This window comes from Drosophila innubila (genome assembly GCF_004354385.1).
Source record: "Drosophila innubila isolate TH190305 chromosome 3R unlocalized genomic scaffold, UK_Dinn_1.0 2_E_3R, whole genome shotgun sequence".
NCBI lineage: Eukaryota > Metazoa > Arthropoda > Insecta > Diptera > Drosophilidae > Drosophila > Drosophila innubila.
Window position 1 is genome coordinate 4,562,769 of NW_022995380.1, and position 18,603 is coordinate 4,581,371.

The 18,603-nt window shown below is 38.5% G+C and overlaps 3 protein-coding genes across 4 annotated transcripts; all 3 read right to left on the reverse strand.

The window, feature by feature from the left end:
• Positions 1-205: 205 nt before the first annotated feature.
• Positions 206-3,954, reverse strand: LOC117792546 (fatty-acid amide hydrolase 2-A). The gene is made up of 4 exons (XM_034632726.1): positions 3,684-3,954; positions 3,179-3,613; positions 618-1,301; positions 206-544 (listed from the first exon to the last, which is right to left on the reverse strand). The coding sequence occupies exons 1-4, from the start codon at positions 3,867-3,869 to the stop codon at positions 254-256; spliced, it is 1,596 nt and encodes a 531-aa protein (XP_034488617.1). The 5' UTR covers positions 3,870-3,954; the 3' UTR covers positions 206-253.
• Positions 3,955-4,269: 315 nt separating this feature from the next.
• Positions 4,270-7,579, reverse strand: LOC117792544 (fatty-acid amide hydrolase 2-B). The gene is made up of 6 exons (XM_034632725.1): positions 7,185-7,579; positions 6,881-7,106; positions 6,300-6,811; positions 6,120-6,245; positions 4,753-5,025; positions 4,270-4,682 (listed from the first exon to the last, which is right to left on the reverse strand). The coding sequence occupies exons 1-6, from the start codon at positions 7,353-7,355 to the stop codon at positions 4,395-4,397; spliced, it is 1,596 nt and encodes a 531-aa protein (XP_034488616.1). The 5' UTR covers positions 7,356-7,579; the 3' UTR covers positions 4,270-4,394.
• A 2,301-nt stretch (positions 7,580-9,880) lies between these two features.
• On the reverse strand, positions 9,881-14,940 carry LOC117792543 (muscarinic acetylcholine receptor gar-2). 2 transcript variants are annotated; one of them, XM_034632724.1, is made up of 5 exons: positions 14,813-14,940; positions 13,949-14,367; positions 11,467-12,387; positions 10,492-10,695; positions 9,881-10,443 (listed from the first exon to the last, which is right to left on the reverse strand). In XM_034632724.1, the coding sequence occupies exons 1-5, from the start codon at positions 14,938-14,940 to the stop codon at positions 9,881-9,883; spliced, it is 2,235 nt and encodes a 744-aa protein (XP_034488615.1). The 2 variants fall into 2 exon arrangements, with proteins under 2 accessions (XP_034488615.1, XP_034488614.1); XM_034632723.1 differs by having other exon boundaries at positions 10,492-12,387.
• Positions 14,941-18,603: the final 3,663 nt, after the last annotated feature.

The window sequence follows — 18,603 nt, forward strand, 5'->3', positions numbered from 1 at the left end:
TTTATTAGTTTATTTATATATACACATAGTGCTTATAATATGCAATTACATTTTGTTTTCTTTTTTTCGTAATTTTTTTTAGTACGTTTTTACAATTGTTTACTGGAAGTGCGTCACTTGGCGGGCTTTTTTAGTACAAGATAAATGCGCAAGATGGCGCTTTAGCAATTTTACATGGTTAAATTAAAAGGACTTTGTCATGTGACATAAAGTATAAAAATATGTATTACTTACATAGGATATTGAAGGATATTTATTTGGAAAAGTCGTGTGGTGTTGGGGGCAGCCAACCGCCAAATGCGCGCTCCAATTCAATGGCCATGCGTAGACACAAGCGATCCTGAAATGGAGCTGCAATGACCGAGAATCCAATGGGCAAACCGTGCTCGTTGATTCCCATGGGAACATGGGTGACCGGAAAGCCGAGCACGTTAAAAATCAGCGTGTAATCAACGCCCCACAACTGCAGAGATGTCCAGCCATGTCGAGGAGCAGGAGCATGCATCGTGGGAAAGAGTATGACGCCATTCTCGCCCAGCAATTGCTGCAGGTGTATGAATGATATGAATGACAACTGAGTAAACAATTGATAACAGAATTGCTCAGTTACTACTTACAGTTAGTTCCTCCACTAACGCTTTCCCCTCTCGCCCATAGGTGTCCAGACGCTGGGCGGGCATGAAGGCGTTTGTGCGCCGCATTAAATCAAAGATAATGGCATTCGTTGTGTATCTGGAATTGCCACAAAGGGTGCGCAGTAGTTGACCAAACAATTCCCACACCATGCCCTTCTCCTTTCCCTCCACTATAAACTGCATGTTCCTCAGACGGGCTATGCCGCCCAAGGATATCTCCAATGAATTCTTGAACCCAGGCAACTTGGCCTGTTGCACCTGTAGACCAAGTTTGTCCAGATGTGTCACAGCCCTGAGAATGGCGTTTTGTATGGCCCCATCGACGGATTGATGCATGTGTCCATTGAGACCTGGGAAACCCAGAGCGTAATAAACTTTTAGCTGGCTCAGCTCTACCGGCTCATGCAGACGCAGCTGCTCTGCATTCTCTCCGGCCATTATCTCTAGCAATTGGTTAAGATCCGTGGCAAATCTTGTAATGGGACCCAGCACCAAATACTTGTGAAAGTCCGCACCATTGGAGTGGGGAAAGTGTCCAGCCATTGTGACCACGCCCCCAGTGGGCTTGTGCCCAAAGACACCGCAAAATAAGCTGGGAATGCGGATGGAACCGGCAATGTCCGAACCAATGCCAAAAAGCGAGGCGCCAGCTCCGTTCAATGCGCCCTATTATTATAAAATTCCAAGATCAATTAATTGTAATTTCAATTAAAGTTGTTTCTCTTCAACAATCACCAAAGCTGGGAGTACTGATTACAATTTGTTTTGATTAAATTAAAATCAGGGACCGTAACAGTTATAATTTTTAAAACAAAAATTATTTGCCGATTTTTGTAAGAAAGTTGAGAAATAACTATTAATTTAAATTTTTATTATAAAAATCAAAAATCAAAATTATTTGTCAATTTCTATTATAAAAATTGAATGTAAATATCCTTTGAAAAAAGAGGTGTATTTCGAATATCTAAAAATATATATGATGTGTGGCTCAATACTTTTTATATGATACATTGCACGGCCTTAAAGGACGTATATTAAGGATATATAAGGTATTTACACACAATTTTAATCTTTCAATTAAAAATTGACAAATAATTTTTATTGTTAATTTTAATAAAAAAATTAAAATCAATTATTATTTCTAATTTTTATAATAAAAATTGAAGTTAATTATTATTTTTATTTTTTTATAATAAAAATTAAAAATAATTGTTATTCAATTTTTTTAAATTCATAACTATTATTTTCAGTCCCTGATTAAAATACACATGATAAAGTGAGTTAGTATTTTAGTCAACAGTAAGATTTAAAAGGTAAGAAAAATGCCAAGTAATATTTTAATCGAAACCGCAACCGTTAACCGGTATTAACTGATTAAAATTGGTTCCCGAAACTGAAACCCCAACATAAATAAGACTTTTTTATTATACCAAAACCAAAAAACCGAAACTATTCAAACCGATTCATGTATAACGGTTAGTTTCTGTTCAGTCAAGAATTAAATTCAATTATGTTGCTAAGCGATAAAAATCGTTTTTCAAACCAATTTTGATTTTATATTAGAATATTGATCTTATTAAAGAAATCTTTTTCGAAATCAATTAATTTTATTTTATCACTTTTAAATTTACAATAACATTTCGACCACTTATTTTTTTTATTTTTGTGAAAGGAAATTATACCGGTATTTGAAAGCCCATTTTTGTAACCGAAACTTTAACTGAAACCGATATTCAATTCGGTTTGATACCCTGATTTTAGTGGCCAGGAAAAATTAAATTTATAAGTATTTATTGCTGCTATTTAAAGCATTTCCAAACTCAATTGAAAAATTTGAACCTAAATTAAAATTTATTCAAAAAGTTGTTGAGATAAAATCAAAACAAATATGAAAGAAATATTGTTGACTTAATTATCGCACTGACTTAAACAAATAATTATTTTTAGCTGACAGCACTTTAGTAGAAAGTATTCATTAGTAAAGAGGTGCTGATTATAATAAAATTTAATCAGTATTCCCAGCTCTGCACTGATAAAAAAATGTTCTAAAATCAAGATTTTGGTCTCAAAACTAAGGATTTTGGTCAAAAAATGCTAAAGTTAGAAAACCCATGTTAGTTTAAAGAAAATTTCAAATAAGATCAAGTTATTATCTTATAAATAAATGAACAAATACAAATAATTAAGAAAGATTTTTTAATTTATTTATTATTTGTTTATTGTTATTCTTTATTATTGTTTATTTTTGCTAAATACTCTTTTTTTCGGGTACATTTTTTTACATGGGACTCGAACCCGCACTTGCTTTCAACTGAAGCGGCGATTCTAGCCAGATAGATAAATATGACATATTTATCCTTTCCTAAAGACATGTTTATTCTTTTATTAAGATTTTTATTCTTATAACAAGAACTGAAATTTTTTGATTAATATTCTTAGTACTCGTATAAGTAATTTGGTCTTTACTTTAAGAACAAAATATTTAAGATTTTAAAAGATGAGGTTTTTTTTACAGTGTGTTAATCACCTTTATCTTCACTCACCTCGCCACTGGAGCTGCCGCCAGGTGTGCATCCAAAGTCAAACGGATTCGAGCAGCGTCCGTTGATCAGCGTGTCCGCATCAATGGAGTAACAGTACTCGGGAGTGGCGGACACCAGCAATGGAATGGCACCTGCTTTGCGCATGCGTGCAACAACGACGCCATCCTCGTCGGCTCTCAGTTGATGCCTAGCCAGGCTGCCGACGGCAAAGGACATGCCACCAAGAGCACATGACTCCTTGACGGTGACCGGCAGACCGAGCAGCGGTTGATTCTTGAAGAGACTTTTCACATCGCCGGCAGCTGCGATAAGTTTATCAACATCTGCTGCCTCTCGCAGCGCCTCCTCAAAGCGATCCTCCACAATGGCATTTAACTTGGGATTAACGACTTTTATGCGCTCGATATAAACGCTTACCAATTCAACGGATGTCAGCTAAAATTCAAAGCTGATCAGTCAGCAGAATCTAATACCAAAACGCTTATCAGTTGGCGCAGATTCTCACCTGGCGGGCACGAAGTCGGCTGCGCAGCTCCTGGAGACTGTAGGTCAACAGGCGATTGCTGATTGCCGGTAACTTGTTTTCCTTTAACTGGCAACTTGTCCAAATGCGCATTAAATATTGAAGCGGATGTAAAAGTAAAGCAACAAACTTAACGGTTATTAAAAGAAAACGAACAAAAAGTTCCATCGCATTGCAGACAAAGAATGAAAGAATGGAAATTAAAAAGAGACAAGGGAAACACCAACGAACTCATCAGCTGAGCAGCCGGCAAATCACTGATTTGGTGAGTGGAATGCTTTGAGCTTTAAACCGACTGAAAGTTTGGCTTAGTGAAAAGAGATAGAGGGAGAGAGAGAGAGTGGAGCGAAATGGCAGCATACGTGAGAGTTTGTGCTTTTTAGTCAGCAGCCACCAAAATGTGTGAGTGGTATATGTATATTGAGCTTTGAGTTAACTGAGAGAATTTTTTAAAACACAAATACAATTGAACGAGTAAAAGAGTGAGAGTGTGCGATTGCTTAATTTTAGCACAGCTCACACTCACTGAGTTTAGCGAAAGCTCTTGCGGACTCAAAGATATGAGATATCGATATCAGGCGCTAATAGTTTAATTCCACTCGAAATGTACATAGTATTTAGTAAAAACTATTCCGTAACCTTAACTATCCATTACAATGGTAGACAAAATATGTAATTTTAAGTTTAATGCGCTCATTGCAGCTGATGACGCACAGGTGGCGCCCAGCCTTGGTAAGCGCGTTCCAGTTCAGCAGCGATCTGCAAGCAGAGCTTATCCTGATAGGGCGCCGCTACCACCTGGAAACCAATTGGCATGCCCCGAAGATTATAGCCCATGGGAACGTGCGTCGCCGGGAAACCAAGAACATTGAAGATAAGCATGTTATCAATGCCCGTAATATTCACCAATGACGTGTTAAAGCAAAGTGCGGAGCTGTGAAAAGTGGGCAGAAAGAGAACGCCGCGATCACCAAGCAATTTCTGCAATCAAAAGAAATAATTAAAAAGCGAAACAAAAAGTAAAAGAGTTGCATGCAAATATATGACTTACACTTAAATACTCTTTGACCTGAAGCGCCTCCTGGCGATACTGTTCCATATTGTTGACGCACATGAAGCCATTTAACCGCTGCATGAGCTCCAGGAAGAGCGCCTCCTTGGTGAACAGCGAGTGGCCAATGAGGCTGTTAAAGAACTCCACAATCAGCAGGCGCATGTGAGGAGCTCGATGCGACTGCTGGGTCACAATGCTGGGCAGACCCTTCAAGTCGAGCAGACCCACCAATGCCATCTCCATGGAATTGCTCAAGAAACTAAGATCCAGCTAAAGAGGATATATTGCAATGATTTTATTCAAGGTACATTCTTATAGTAATTTTACAATGGGCTGGATGTTAATTTATTTGCTCTAATTTCTAAATTGCTCAATGCATATAACAGAAATTTTCGATGCAACGCTACAAGAAATTAGACGGCAAAAATCTGTAACTGAACCCGGCTAAATATGGTTCTAAAACTTAAAATATATATTTTCAACACTGAAAAGTAATATTGACAACTAAATAAAGGTGGGCGTGGAATAGGAAAGTGCGTAAATTAATGCTGAAACGAAAAATTTCTGTTTTTTCAACTATTAAGAGTTTTTCTATTTTATCTTTTTATTTTTAATAACCTGTACATTCGTTTAAACAAAGTTTAAGACTTCGTTCAGTGCGCTTGTTTTTTTGATTGACGCCCTTTTAAATGCCACACCCACTATTATTCTGTGGTATGAACTTTCTTTAAAGTGTTTAGAATAAATGTTTTCAATTTCAAAACGATATCTTATCTTGCTCAAAAGTTACAGATTTTTGCTACCAAGTACAGCCAAACCTGCCTTAGTAAAAAGTTTGAGCGTTTAAAATAATTTTCTTCTGTGCATAAACTGTGACTGTAGAAAAATACCTTGGACTGATGTACTAAAAGTCAAAAATCATCAAAAATCTAAATAAAGTCAAATTTGGTAGATTCGAGTGAACTCGATTGCAAAATCAACCTAAAGTTGAAAAAGACCGAAAAATTATAATTTGTATAAAACAAAAATGTTAATTTTTATCAAGTTGGTTTAAAAAATAGGTCAGTTTACAGAAATAAATAAGTTTTATACCAAAAACAACATCTCGATTTAAGACTATATTGATCAAAAGTTACCCTTAAAACGCGTACCCAAATTTACCCAAATTTTTACTAAAAACAAGTTCTACATAAATTACTAGAACCAATTCTTGATCGAACCGCATCAAAATATTTGCCAAACGGAACAAATCGAATTATTTGTTGAAGGGACCGATGTCTTATTTAAGGATTAGTAAACATTGGAAGAAAATATAACACCGACCTATGCATCGATGATTTTATACATTCCTAATCTGAACTCACCTGTTTGACATTGACGCCGGCTTTAGAAAAGAATCCAACGGCACGGGAAATGCACTTTTCGATATCGCTATCCACGATGGGATGCGTTAATCCGTTTAAGCCGGAAAAGCCATAGGCGTAATGAATCTAAAAGTGTAAGGTGCACTTACTTAAGGGTCTTTTGAGGCTGTCGAGTACTACCTTAATGTCCTTGAGCTGCACCTGCTCGTTCATTTGCAACTTGTGCTTGTTATCGCCCGCCATAATCTCTAGAAGTAGCGGCATGTCACGTGCAAAGCGCGTGATGGGTCCAATTTGTAGAATTTTGGGAAAGTTCTCGTCTATCGTTGAATATGGAAAGTGACCCTTGACGGAGGTGAGTCCACCTGTGGGCTTGTGCCCATACACGCCGCAAAACATGGCTGGCAAGCGTATGGAGCCACTTATGTCAGAGCCAATGCCAAAAGTAGAGGCACCACAGCCATTTAATGCTGCCTCTCCGCCGGATGAACCAGCCGGCGAGCGAGTCAGGTCATAGGGATTCAAGCAGCGTCCATGGGCCACCGTGTTGGTCTCAAAGCTCATGCAAAACTCGGGATTGGCAGACACCAGCAATGGGATTCCGCCAGCAGCACGCATCAGTTCCACGACATCACCATCGCGAGGCGCCTTCATGCCCTTGCGCACCACACTGCCCACCTCATATGAGAGTCCTCGAAGGTGGAACAAATAAACAGAGTATTTTTTATAGATCTAGGAGGCGACAAGACGACATTTCTTACCCTTCAATCCGCAGGATTCCTTTACAGTGAAGGGAATGCCCAGCAGGGAATAACGCGTAAAGAGAGCGACGCGGTCAAACTCGCTGCTGGCCTTGGCAATTAGCTCATCCGCATGCTTGGCCTCCCGCAGCGCCGCCTCGAAGCGCTCCTCAACGACCGCATTCAGAGATGGGTTCATTTCACGTACACGTGTTATATACGCCCGGACCAACTGATCCGACGTGAGCTGCTCATGGAAATGAAAAAGGGGACAGGTGATGGGGTGAGTTCTAAAAAAAAAGTGTCTCATTTAATATTCCATTACCTCGCCGCGTCTCAATTCGGTGACCAGTTCAAGAACCGACTTGAGCAGTAGAGGATTTCGGATTGGAGGAAAGTCTGGTGACTTTCGCGGTTTCAGAAAATCCAATATCATGTTAACCAAGAATCCTAAGTAACTTAGAATAAGTGCCAATACACGTAGCATTATTTCCATTGTGCGTTTCAAATTTCACACTACTCGGGTTCAAAAGGTTTTTCTAATTCAAATGCGACTTCCACGTACTTTGAGCTTCCGCCAATCAAATTTGGATTACTTAATGTTCACTTGCTAATGTGGTGACTTAATGAGATTCAATTAGCCTTTAATGGTGCGTTCTGATCGCTTTGGTGTCTGATCGCGGACTACGCAAAGTCGCAGCACAAGAGGCCGGAGCGCGAGTTTTGTTTCGTTTACGATTATACAATTTTGTGTTAAAGTCCAGTGTTGCAAAACGTTAAAGTTTCGATTCGCAACAGGGCTGACAATCGAGTTGGATGCATTTTAGTTCTTGAATGTCCACACAATATTATTAGATATAGTAAACCAATCTATATTAGTTTCTAATTTCATTTTGAATTTATAATAATTTTTGATTAGAAATTATTGAGATTACAAACACTGATTAATGACATATCTGTAACATGTTCCCATATTTGTTTCTGCTTATTATTTGTTCCAAATTTCAACACTCAATTTCAAGAATTTATTTTTTTAAAAAGTTTAATCAAAAACTGTAGTCTTAACTCATTTCGTTCGTCAATTTTCAAAGCGATTTTTAATGTGAACCAATATATTTAATGCCAAATGTGTAGATATGCAAAGTTTGGAATATTTTATTGGCTTTGAGAAAATGTGCACTCTGGTTATCTCAACGTAAAATAAAAAAATGTAAGGGAGTGTTTAAAACTACCATGCATCTTAAAAATACCTTGTACTTTTCATTGCATTTTTAACGACTAAAACTATTGTAAAAAATGCACATTTCTTTTCCATAACTATTCAATTTGTAAAGAAAAAGGATAAAAGAAGCATTTTTAAAGTGAAAAGATAAACTTTACTTTTCTAAAAAAAACTTTTAGACGTTTGAAATTGACAGTTCGACTACTTGAACAGCCTTTTCCCGTGAAATGAAATGGGTTAAAATCAATGCAATAAATTCCTTAAAATTACTTTTTTATTGGTTGCTTTAAAAATAATCGAAATACTTACGTTTCGTTTTTATGTTAATGCTAAGGAGTTTCTCTTTAGATTTGCAAATTTCAGTTTTTTTTTACATTATAAGCGTTTTGGTTTGGTTTTTCTCAGACATAAATGATTTATTTATTTAATGCTGTAGTTATTGTAACACGTTTTACTTAGGTGGTAAGGAAAACGAAATGCTTAATTAACCTATAGATTAGACAATAAACAATAGATTTGGAAACTTAACGGATAACAGGTAAGTTTTTTTTATGTCATTGGAGAACTTTTAAGGAATCAACTCAGTTAGGCAACTTGGAATAAGATGGAATATTTGTAGATTAACAAAATCATTTACAAATATCAATTAATTATTACAAAGTCAACTTATTTAGGCAGCTCGGCATAGACGCGAAGTAGTACATATGTATGTATGTACGAGTATATATATGGTATATGGTATACACTTATAATACAAATATTGATAGATATATATGTATGTATTCATGTATGTATTCTACTCATATCTGAGAATTTGATATAGCTTTCGTCTGTCTGCAATCGGTTATCAGTTTCTAAGTTTCCCCCTTTCCCCACAGAAATTGACATTTATACACGGATATTGTAATATTACACAATTGTAGTACCTACTAATTCTTCAGTTGCTATGAGTTTTCCGGAATTGCATATTCACTATATATGAAATATGTATTTGCGTTTAAATAACTTGTATACTTTGAGTATAGTATTTAAATCAATATTTTATGATAGCAATCTGTGTAAGACTTTTTTCACAATTATCTGATATTTTTATGTACCATTCAAGTTACAACTCTACAGAAATAAATGTAGCATACTTTTAAAATCTTTTCATCTGATAGTTAAAAAGTATGCAATAGAAATTTCTGTGGATAAAAATTCGAAATGTATGTTTGAAATAAAATTTCTTAAAATTGGATATGTTATGCATATGTAATCGTATTAGGGATATTATAAGTACAAATATCTATGTGTAATACACTATACGTATGTATATATAGAGATACATAGTTATATAAGTACTTAAGGGTTCATCTGTTGCTTTATTTAATTTATATATCTATATATGATATAAACATTAATTTATTTATTGTCTAAAACATTCGCCTCAACTTAGCTTAAGTAGTTGCATTCCTAATACCATCATATCTTCAACAATAGTTCCATTCTAACTAACACACACCTTTGGCTACTTAAATTACATTTGCTTAGCACACCTTTTTAATGATTATACTTCAATAAGTATCGACTGAGACTGCGATTACCAAGGGATCCGATTTGGCAGAGCATTTATCTGTAATCTACATAAGTATGTTTATATAAATATGTTAACATCTAGATAGAGTAAATGGTTGGACACACGGCATCCGGGGCTCTCGGGAATGCTGTGTGCCGTGTGTAAAAAAATGCAATGCTAAACCGGATCCAGGGTGTCTTTTCGTCTATTATTCATCTAACTGGTATTTGGTGATTGGGATTGCTTAGGTCATGTGCAGATCTCCCTTGAGGATGCGCATGAAGGTCTTCTTAAACTGCTGATTGGCCAATGCATAACAGAAGGGATTCATTGGACTGTTGGCATAGCAGAGAAAGTATGAGAACATGTAGAGATGCTCATTGGTGCACGGCGGATTCCGGCAGAAGCCCTCGACTAGGGCAAGCACATGATACGGCGTCCAGCAGGCCACAAAGCAGCCCAGAATGAAGGAGATGGTGCGGAACGCTTTGCGTGCACGATTCTCCGACTTGGACTTCTGTCGGCTACCTCCGATTCCCATGACCAGCGGTAACGCCTTCTTGCTCTTGAAGTGCTTGCCAATGGAGTGGATGAAATGTCGCTTGCTGGAGCTGCGACGGGAGACACCGCCTTCATCCATTTCGCTGGCATCCCTTTTACTGACGCCGGCAATTCCTGCCGAGCTGCTGGTGGTACCCGATGTGGATGCAATCTTGTTTGTATTACTTTCCGACGCCTCACGCTCATCTATGCGCTCCAGCTGGGCTACACTGGCAGCTGCCACAGCTGATCCTGTTCCCGATCCCGCTCCCGATCCCGATCCGATCCCTGTTGATCCTGCTCCAGTCGCATTGCCAGCCGAATGCTGTGTCTTCTGTGCCTGTGGCAGTGGAGGCATGGGCGAGTAGAGTACGGCATCCTTGCTGCTGGTCTCCATTGGGCTGGAGGCACGTCGATGTGGACACTCCGCCTGCAACTTACCATGGCCACCGGGCACATCCAGAAGACAGATCGCCTCGATGCAGCTCTCGCGTCGCACCTTGGCAAAGTCCTCGATGCCTGTGTATGAGACGAGAAGACGTTTTTCAATGGCTACCTGCTCCTGGGACTGGGATTGACTGTCCACTTGGCTCTCGTTGGGGGAGCGGTTAGTTTGGAGCTGTTTACGTGCGGGTGGCGGTGGTGGAATGGCACTGCGTTGAGGCCCAGCTGAGGATACGGGCGTGGATATAGGTCGGGTCGTTGAGCGACCGGGAAGCGATTGGGAGCAGCTCACACTGTCATTGGTGGCCACCGAATTGGCCTGCATGGCGGAGCTCTCATCCATGTAGCGCATCTCCGAATCATTGGTCAGCAGATCGTAGGTCATGGCCAGTTCACTGTTGCCGGAGCTGTTGCCAAAGGGTCGGTCCGAGTAGTCGGATAGGGGCGTGGGGCATTGGAAGGCTTCGGGCGGTGGCAAGATGGCCTGCACCAGGCACTGTTGCACCTGTTCCCGCGGCACCTCAATGGGCGCCAGATCCACGGGTGAGAGAGGATCTTGATTGGCTGGGTCAATGGTGTCGGTGTCGGTGTCGGTGGTGTTATGGAAATCAATAAGGCGATCATGCTCGGCTATCTGGGAGAGCGTGGAGCAGGAGGTGCGCTTGGGCCGCTCAACTGGTGTATGAGCATGATTGGGATGATGTTGATGATGCCCAATGCCCACCTCCTCCTTGCTCTGCGCCCGCTGCAAGCTCGTTTGGTGTGGTAGGTGGTGCGGCGATCTGGCGCCCATGGAGTGCATGGCCTCAATCGACTTGGAGTTGCTGGTGCTCTGTTGCAAGTTACCTTTGCTGCGTGTGGCAAGTAGCGCTGCCTGTGCACCAAAAACCAGACCAATGGACGAGCGCTTGCGAAGATTGGCCAGCTTTTGTTGGTTAAGCAGCTGCTGTGTCTGATTTACGGATGACTCCTCATCGGAGTCAAAGGCTGGACTGCTGGAACGTTCGCTCTTCTCTGCCTCGGCGGCAGCACGCTTCGACTCCTCGATCTTGGCCTCCGATGCACGTCTCTGCTCGGGCGTCATCTTCTCGGCAATCTTCTCTGTGGCCTGCGCCAGCGGATTGGCTTGGCCGGAGCCGCTCAGACGCTTTACGGTCGTGGTGCAGGTGCCGCTGTCCATCTCATTTAGAGCTCCCGAAAGTTGCACCTTTGTCTTCAGTATCTTCTCCTCGATGACACCAATGCCTGCTGCATGTCCGGCCATGCCGGACATTGCCCCAGCACTCAGTGCCACCATGGATTGCATCTTCCTCTGCTTGGCCTCGCTCCGCTTTTGCATGTCGTAGGCCGTCTTATAGATGCCCGCATACAACACGAAGAGCACTATCAAAGTGGTCCAGTAATAGCCAATGATCAAAGCCGTATTGAAGACCGGATCCTTGAGGAACTGCACAGAGCACTGGCCCGGCAACAGATCCCTCTTGCCCGTAAAGTGCTCCCATCCAAAGATCGAGATGAAGAAAAGCAGCGTCGGAATGATCCATGTAATCGATACCATATAAATGACCCTTGTCCTGGTGCGCCAACTCCGATACTTGGCTGCTATCTTCACGGAACAGTAGCGATCAATGGTGATCAGCAGCACGGTGTATTGTGAGACGAGACAAACGGTGTAATCCACGGACAGCCACAGGTCACAGAGCAACGGTCCCAGATCCCAGTAGCCCCTTAGTATATAGACCGTAAAGAACGGCATTGATACGGTGCCTGCATATAGAAAAAGTTAAAGATAATTGAAGCCGGTTAAACACTATAGAAACAAAGAAATTAAATAGGAAGTTAAGTTTGGCAGGCTACTAAAAATACATTTGGTAATGTCTTGTCCCAAATTGGTTAAAATCAGCTCACTATATCATATAGATACCATAGGAACATTACATTTGATGATGCTACTTTTGTTGTTTCTTGAAATACCTTAAACAAACTCGCAGATTGCATATAGGCATTACTTTTGTTCTATACATCCCGACCAATATGCTTATAAATCGTCTGTCTATATCATTTAGCTGCCATAGGAGTGTCTTAAATTAACGACCCAAAGAAATTTTAATAAATTGAACATTTATATCACAGAAACAATCAGGCAAAGGGCTCTGCAAGGCTATAAAATCTTCAGCAGCCAAATATAATCTTTCTTATTTGTTTTTAGACCCCGTACTTAAAAAAATTACAGGGGTCTATTGGGTTTGTTTTAACGAATATGTGCGTAACAGGCAGAAAGAGGCGTGGCAGACCCTATAAAGTATATATATTCTTAATCAGCATCAAAAGCCGAGTCGATATAGCAATGTCCGTCTGTCCGTCTGTCTGTCCGTCTGTATGAGCGCCTAGATCTCAGAGACTATAAGAGATAGAGACACCAAACTTGGTATGTAGGTTCCTCTATATTGCAAGCAGATCAAGTTTGTTTCAAAACTCGGTCACGCCCCCTTTATCGCCCACAAATCGAAAAAAAATTTATATCCAAATAATAAGAACAATTTGAAAGCTAGTGACACCAAATTTGGTATTTAGATTCCTCTATATTGCAGGCAGGTCAAGTTTGTTTCTTTTTTGAATCGGACCACTATATCATATTGCGCCCATAGGAACAATCGGTCGGAAATCAAGTTTTAGTATGAAAAACTTTTTTGTTTTATGATATATCTGACTTGGTTTTGTATATCCTGTTTAAAGTTGGTTCAAATCGGACTACTATATCATAAAGCTGTCATAGGACCGATCGGGTGAAAATCAAGTCTTAGTATGAACAACTTTTTTGTTTTTTGAGATATCGTAACCAAACCTATAGAATATTAATTTAAGTTAGTCTTATACATCCTTACCGAAGTTGGTTCTAATCGGTCAACTATATCATATAGCTGTCATAGGACCGATCGGGTGAAAATAAAGTCTTAGTATGAAAAACTTTTTTGTTTAATGAGATATCGTAAACAAACTTATAGAATATACATCAAATTTGTCTTTATATAGTCTGTCCAAAGTTGGTTCAAATCGGACCACTATGTCATAGGACCGATCGGACGAAAATCAAGCTTAGTAAGAAAAACTTTTTTCCATTATTAGTTTTTGCCATAGTAAGTACGGGGTCTCCGACAATCGAGTATGCTCGACTGTAGCACCGGCTGACTAGTTTTTTTTTGTTTTCTGTTTGTTTGAAAACGATTCCGTCATAAATCAAGAATATTGTTCTGGACTCTTTCCGTTGATTTTCCGATTATTTATTTGTAAGTGTAGTTTCTTTCTGAATATCCTGGATTTTACCCACCTATCAACATGTCCGTCGCTGCCAAAGAGGCAATAAAGTAGTTACTGGGCTGTCGTATATTTCGATCCACAATGAAGGCCAGCAGCACCAGAATGTTGCCACCGACTGTGAGAATGATGCATAGAAACAAACAGAGAGCAATCGCAATTGTCTGCCAAGTCTCAAATGGTGGCAGTACCAACACCGGTCCACTGTCCTCCACACTCGTTTCAGTTGTCTCCAATGAGATATTCCTGCCAAATGTGATATTGACACCGAAATTGCGATACCATTGCAACTGCTCATTCGCAGGCCAAGAGTTAAAGTCAGTGATTTCTCCATAGATCTTTGCCGCCTCCAGCAATCTTTTGCACTCCGCGTGCTCGATGACGCGATTGTAGAAGACTTTGCATAGATTTTCCTGCTGCTTGCGAGTGCGCCTATAGGAAGAGGTGCAAAGGGATAATATTAACAATCTATCTATTAAATATTTAATCTTTAAAGTTTTATAATTCTACTCATTTTTTTATATAATAATAGTTTAAAAATATATTATAATTTAAAAAAATCTAAATACACAATTTGTATACTTTAGGACATTTTATATGTACATAAATTAGCCAAAGTTATTAATAAAATCATTTTCTAAAGCTAGATGCTTTAAAAAGTTATAAATTCTAGTATTTAAAATTTTTTTAAACTGACAAAATTAATGAGAATATAAAAATTGTTGTATAAATCAAACGAGTCCTTCTTAAACTATAAATTATTTTCACATTATATTCATCGCTATCTTTCTCTTTAAATTTATAGCTAGCTTATCTTTTTTATATTTATCTTTATCTAAGTATATTTTTCTCTGCTTCTTGATTACCGTCTACTTACCATGCTGTAATCCAGTTGGACTTGATAGAGTATACATTATCGGTTTTGTTGCCAGCATCCAATGCGCTGATGCCATTAAGCTCCTCATCGCTGCTGTTGAAGAACGAAGACTTGTGTGGAGAACGCATTTTGACTAGCTTCTTTGAGTTTTCCTACTCGGCTTTGGATATTTTGTTGTTGTTGTGATTCTAGATCTTTATGATAGTAATTTGCAAGTTATTCTGCGTTGCGATGAGACTGTCTGAGTGCATTGCGGTCTTTGTGGATGCTTTCGTCCCTGACCAGGTGCAGCATCTGTAAGAGACAACAAGGAATTTCATGAAATTGGTACTATTACACTTGATGCTGGTCTTGGCCTTTGCTTTTGCTTCCGCTAAGTTTAAACTAATTTTGTGGCCGTTAACTGGCAACCAGTGGCAAGTGGCAAGTGGCAACTTGTAGACAGGAACCCAAAGGCGATAGGGAATGCAATTTGCTAGCGACGTTTGCATCCGTTGCTGCCGCTGCTGTTTGTCCTTGTGGTCCTTGGTGCTCATTATGATGTGGCACGATTTGTCCTGGCCATGCCACTTGATTTTGAAGTGCCTTCGTCTTACTCTTCACTGATTTTCTCTCTCTCTCTCTCTCTCTCTCTTTTAATGCTATTTATTATTTAAAACTGAATATTCACAGGACTTGCAAAACTTAGTTTACAGGTCGAACTTTTTGACTGTTGCATCTGATGCCGTCTTTCCGATGCCGCGGAGAAGTTGAGAGGAAGTGCAGCTCTGACAGGACTTAAAATAGCAACACCAAATTGAGTTTACAAGTTTTCAAATATAATTTCCAACAAATCGATAAGTTTTCCTTGGCGCTGAGCTCTGTGTACATTTCTCAGCATCAAATTGAGTTATGGCTCTACAAACATCAAGATCTGAAGATATTTAGAAATATACGAGTATATATATGTATGTATATTCTGATTGTTTGGCGTTGCTTTTACTTGGATGGACTGTTGATTGAGTGGAAATTGAATTACTTAAAACAATTTGTAACATTTAATTCCCTACACACACGGAAAGCTAAGCCTTTGTTACTACTAAGTGCCGCCACTTTGTGCACTTTTGTGGCATGTAAACATAATCCTGCTACATGTGCGGCAACCCATCCTTGACACCTGTCAACCTGGTGTTGGGCTTAACACTGAAATATTTTCTGCCTTTTCAATTCTTATACAAAATTGCGTTTTTAAGATCTGTTGCAGCACCTCAATCAAGCTGAAACCCAATTTCTATGCTAATTGAGTTCTATCAAAACGGAGCCATACTTGATTTGATTGTCACCTGCACAAAATACTCGGTCGAAAAATTGAAATGGGTCAACGCTTCTGTTTCAAGTTGGTTTCACAAAAAAAAGAACATAAAGTCCGACTGGCTTTGCTGTTTTATTTTTGCCCAGAAAATGTCGTAAAGCTTTCAATCTTTCTACATCCATAAATTTGTCAAATTCAATTATGGTTTTTGTCTTCATTTGTTCTTCACATTGATTGGTTTTCTAAATTTGTTTTAACTATATTTGGAATTCATTAAGCGAAAATGTAGATGATTTGTCGTTTGTGGTCTGCGTTTCTTGATGAATGTATTTTTAAAATCGATAATGAATTTAGTTCAAATATAAACCAGAATATATATAAATATTAATTAATAAGAAGAAATGCATAAACAAATGTAACTTTTAAATTTCACCCTGCTTAATATCGTGCTAAGCATAACTGCTCTCAATTTTACTTGTGGTAGAGATAACAAAAGAGTCTCGACTGTTGAATCTAAGCAAACCAAGGCTTTGACAGGAAACTGAGCCATCGCGCGGTTTAGTCCTTTGTCGTCAGGGTAATAGGAGTAATCCTACCTTTCAAATACTTCTAAAGCACCGCAGTAAATGGGCAGCGGTGTCCTTGCGGTTTACTCACTGACCGCAAGAGGAGCCTCTTTTCAACTTTATGAGACGCATTTCAATAGTAAAAAAAATATGATTTTTAAAGCAGCTTAAAGCTGTACATGTTGCATGCAACTTCAGCAACATAATTGCGGCAGGGTATACGTAAAATTTTTGATGGTTTTGTTATAGGGAAGGAATGTTAGGGAAGTTACAGGATTATTGCTAAAGACAAACACAAAAGCTGAATTAAATCGGCAATTCCAGTCGTGTAACTTCTGTTATTAGTAAGAATGTGAAACAATCAGATACCGTGTAAAAGTTTATATAAGTTGTAATCAGAGACAGAAACGAACTTTTAATTATAATGACACCAAAGCTTATATTATAGTCAAAATTATAAAAATCGGCAAAAAACATACATCTGTTATTTATAAACATAACACATCACTCAATAAGTCTCGGGCCTAACTAATAAAATGCGATGCCATTTTGGAAAAATCTCTTTACTACGGAAGTGTACCTTTTTTTTAGGCAATCTTGACCTACTTTAGGCAATCTTGACATATTTTAGGCAAATGCGGCACCCATTTTGAGAACAGCTTTCTCATAGGGAAATGTTCATGCTAGATTTAAAAAATTTTTTTTTCTGAAACCTTAAATTCTTACCTAACTCTCTCAACTTCATCTTACGATAAAAAAAAAATTTATTAGTGGTACCAATTATATGTCAGGGACTTATTGATGTGTTATGTAGATAACATTATAAATCTATTTTATTAATATATTTTTTATTTTTTTTAATAATGTAATGTATTTCTTTAATTTTCAATATTTTACTGTTACATCAAAATTTTTTTGCACAATAATATAATCTTATAATCAAGGCTGCAAACCTTTAAAATTTTGTTAAGGGTTCGGTTCGGCGGCTCGAACCATAGAGCAAGACATCGGTTCGGTTCGCGAATTGGTTTCAATACCCCTGAACCCAAGGTTTGTGTTCGAACCTTGGTTCAATTTCATACAAAAAATATTTGTATTGTTACACATTTTTCTCTAAATTTTGAACTAATTAAAATTTTTGTTTCAAAGAAATAAAATTTAAATGATAATTTGAATTTATATAAAGATTTAAATATGAATTATTTTAATCCGAAGTCTCAAATATTTACGTAATATTAGAAAACCATAAAACTTATGTAATTATTTTGTTCTTTCGAACCGAACCTTTTATTTTAGAAAGCGGTTCGGTTTAGGTTCGGGCTTGCAAGGTAAATAATTTGAAGGGTTCGGTTCATGATCCGGTTCAGGCTGATTAAGAACCCGAACCGAACCGGTTCTACAAAGTTTTACAAAATACAAAAAGCTAAGAATTGTAATGTGCATTTTAAGCTCAAGACGTTATACAACCCTTGCTCAAATATTTACAGGGTATGTCAAGAATGTTCGTTGTTTTCTGTGTGTTGACACAGCTCAATGACAAATCCTGTGTGCCTTTTATGCCATCCTTTAGATAAGATTTTTTTCATAATGGCACGCTTTATTTTGCACTTGCCTCTGCCTTTGCTTTTCCCCTTTTTGCTTTTTGCCTTTTGCTAATAATAAACTTATTAAATGTGTAAGCCAGCCGTTGTTATTGCCTTCAAGTGTCCTGGCTGACGGTTTTCATTTGCCAAATAATGAAAAATAATTTAATCAAGCAAACAAAAGGCTGAAAGAAGATGGGCGATAACAAAAGGGGTAGCCAGGTGACGGTGACGCTGACAGTGGCAGTGACGGTGGCAGTGACAGTGACTGGCAGCACCTGTTCAAGCGTTCAGCTGTTCAGCTGCTGTTTTGGCCAAAATGAAATTCGTCAAAAATTGGCTTCTTGTCAA

What these genes read in the sequence shown, in the direction of transcription:
- LOC117792546 (XM_034632726.1), bottom strand. Translation starts at nt 3,869, where the DNA reads ATGGAACTTTTTGTTCGTTTTCTTTTAATAACCGTTAAGTTTGTTGCT. An exon ending in GCCGACTTCGTGCCCGCCAG is followed by an intron (nt 3,614 to 3,683) that starts GTGAGAATCTGC and finishes TTTGAATTTTAG; the next exon opens with CTGACATCCGTTGAATTGGT. An exon ending in GCGGCAGCTCCAGTGGCGAG is followed by an intron (nt 1,302 to 3,178) that starts GTGAGTGAAGAT and finishes TTATAATAATAG; the next exon opens with GGCGCATTGAACGGAGCTGG.
- LOC117792544 (XM_034632725.1), bottom strand. Translation starts at nt 7,355, where the DNA reads ATGGAAATAATGCTACGTGTATTGGCACTTATTCTAAGTTACTTAGGA. An exon ending in GGAATCCTGCGGATTGAAGG is followed by an intron (nt 6,812 to 6,880) that starts GTAAGAAATGTC and finishes TCCACCTTCGAG; the next exon opens with GACTCTCATATGAGGTGGGC. An exon ending in CCGGCGTCAATGTCAAACAG is followed by an intron (nt 5,026 to 6,119) that starts GTGAGTTCAGAT and finishes TATCCTCTTTAG; the next exon opens with CTGGATCTTAGTTTCTTGAG.
- LOC117792543 (XM_034632723.1), bottom strand. Translation starts at nt 14,940, where the DNA reads ATGCGTTCTCCACACAAGTCTTCGTTCTTCAACAGCAGCGATGAGGAG. An exon ending in AGCGACGGACATGTTGATAG is followed by an intron (nt 12,388 to 13,948) that starts GTGGGTAAAATC and finishes TTCTATATGCAG; the next exon opens with GCACCGTATCAATGCCGTTC. An exon ending in GAAGACACAGCATTCGGCTG is followed by an intron (nt 10,444 to 10,491) that starts GCAATGCGACTG and finishes CGGGATCGGGAG; the next exon opens with CGGGATCGGGAACAGGATCA.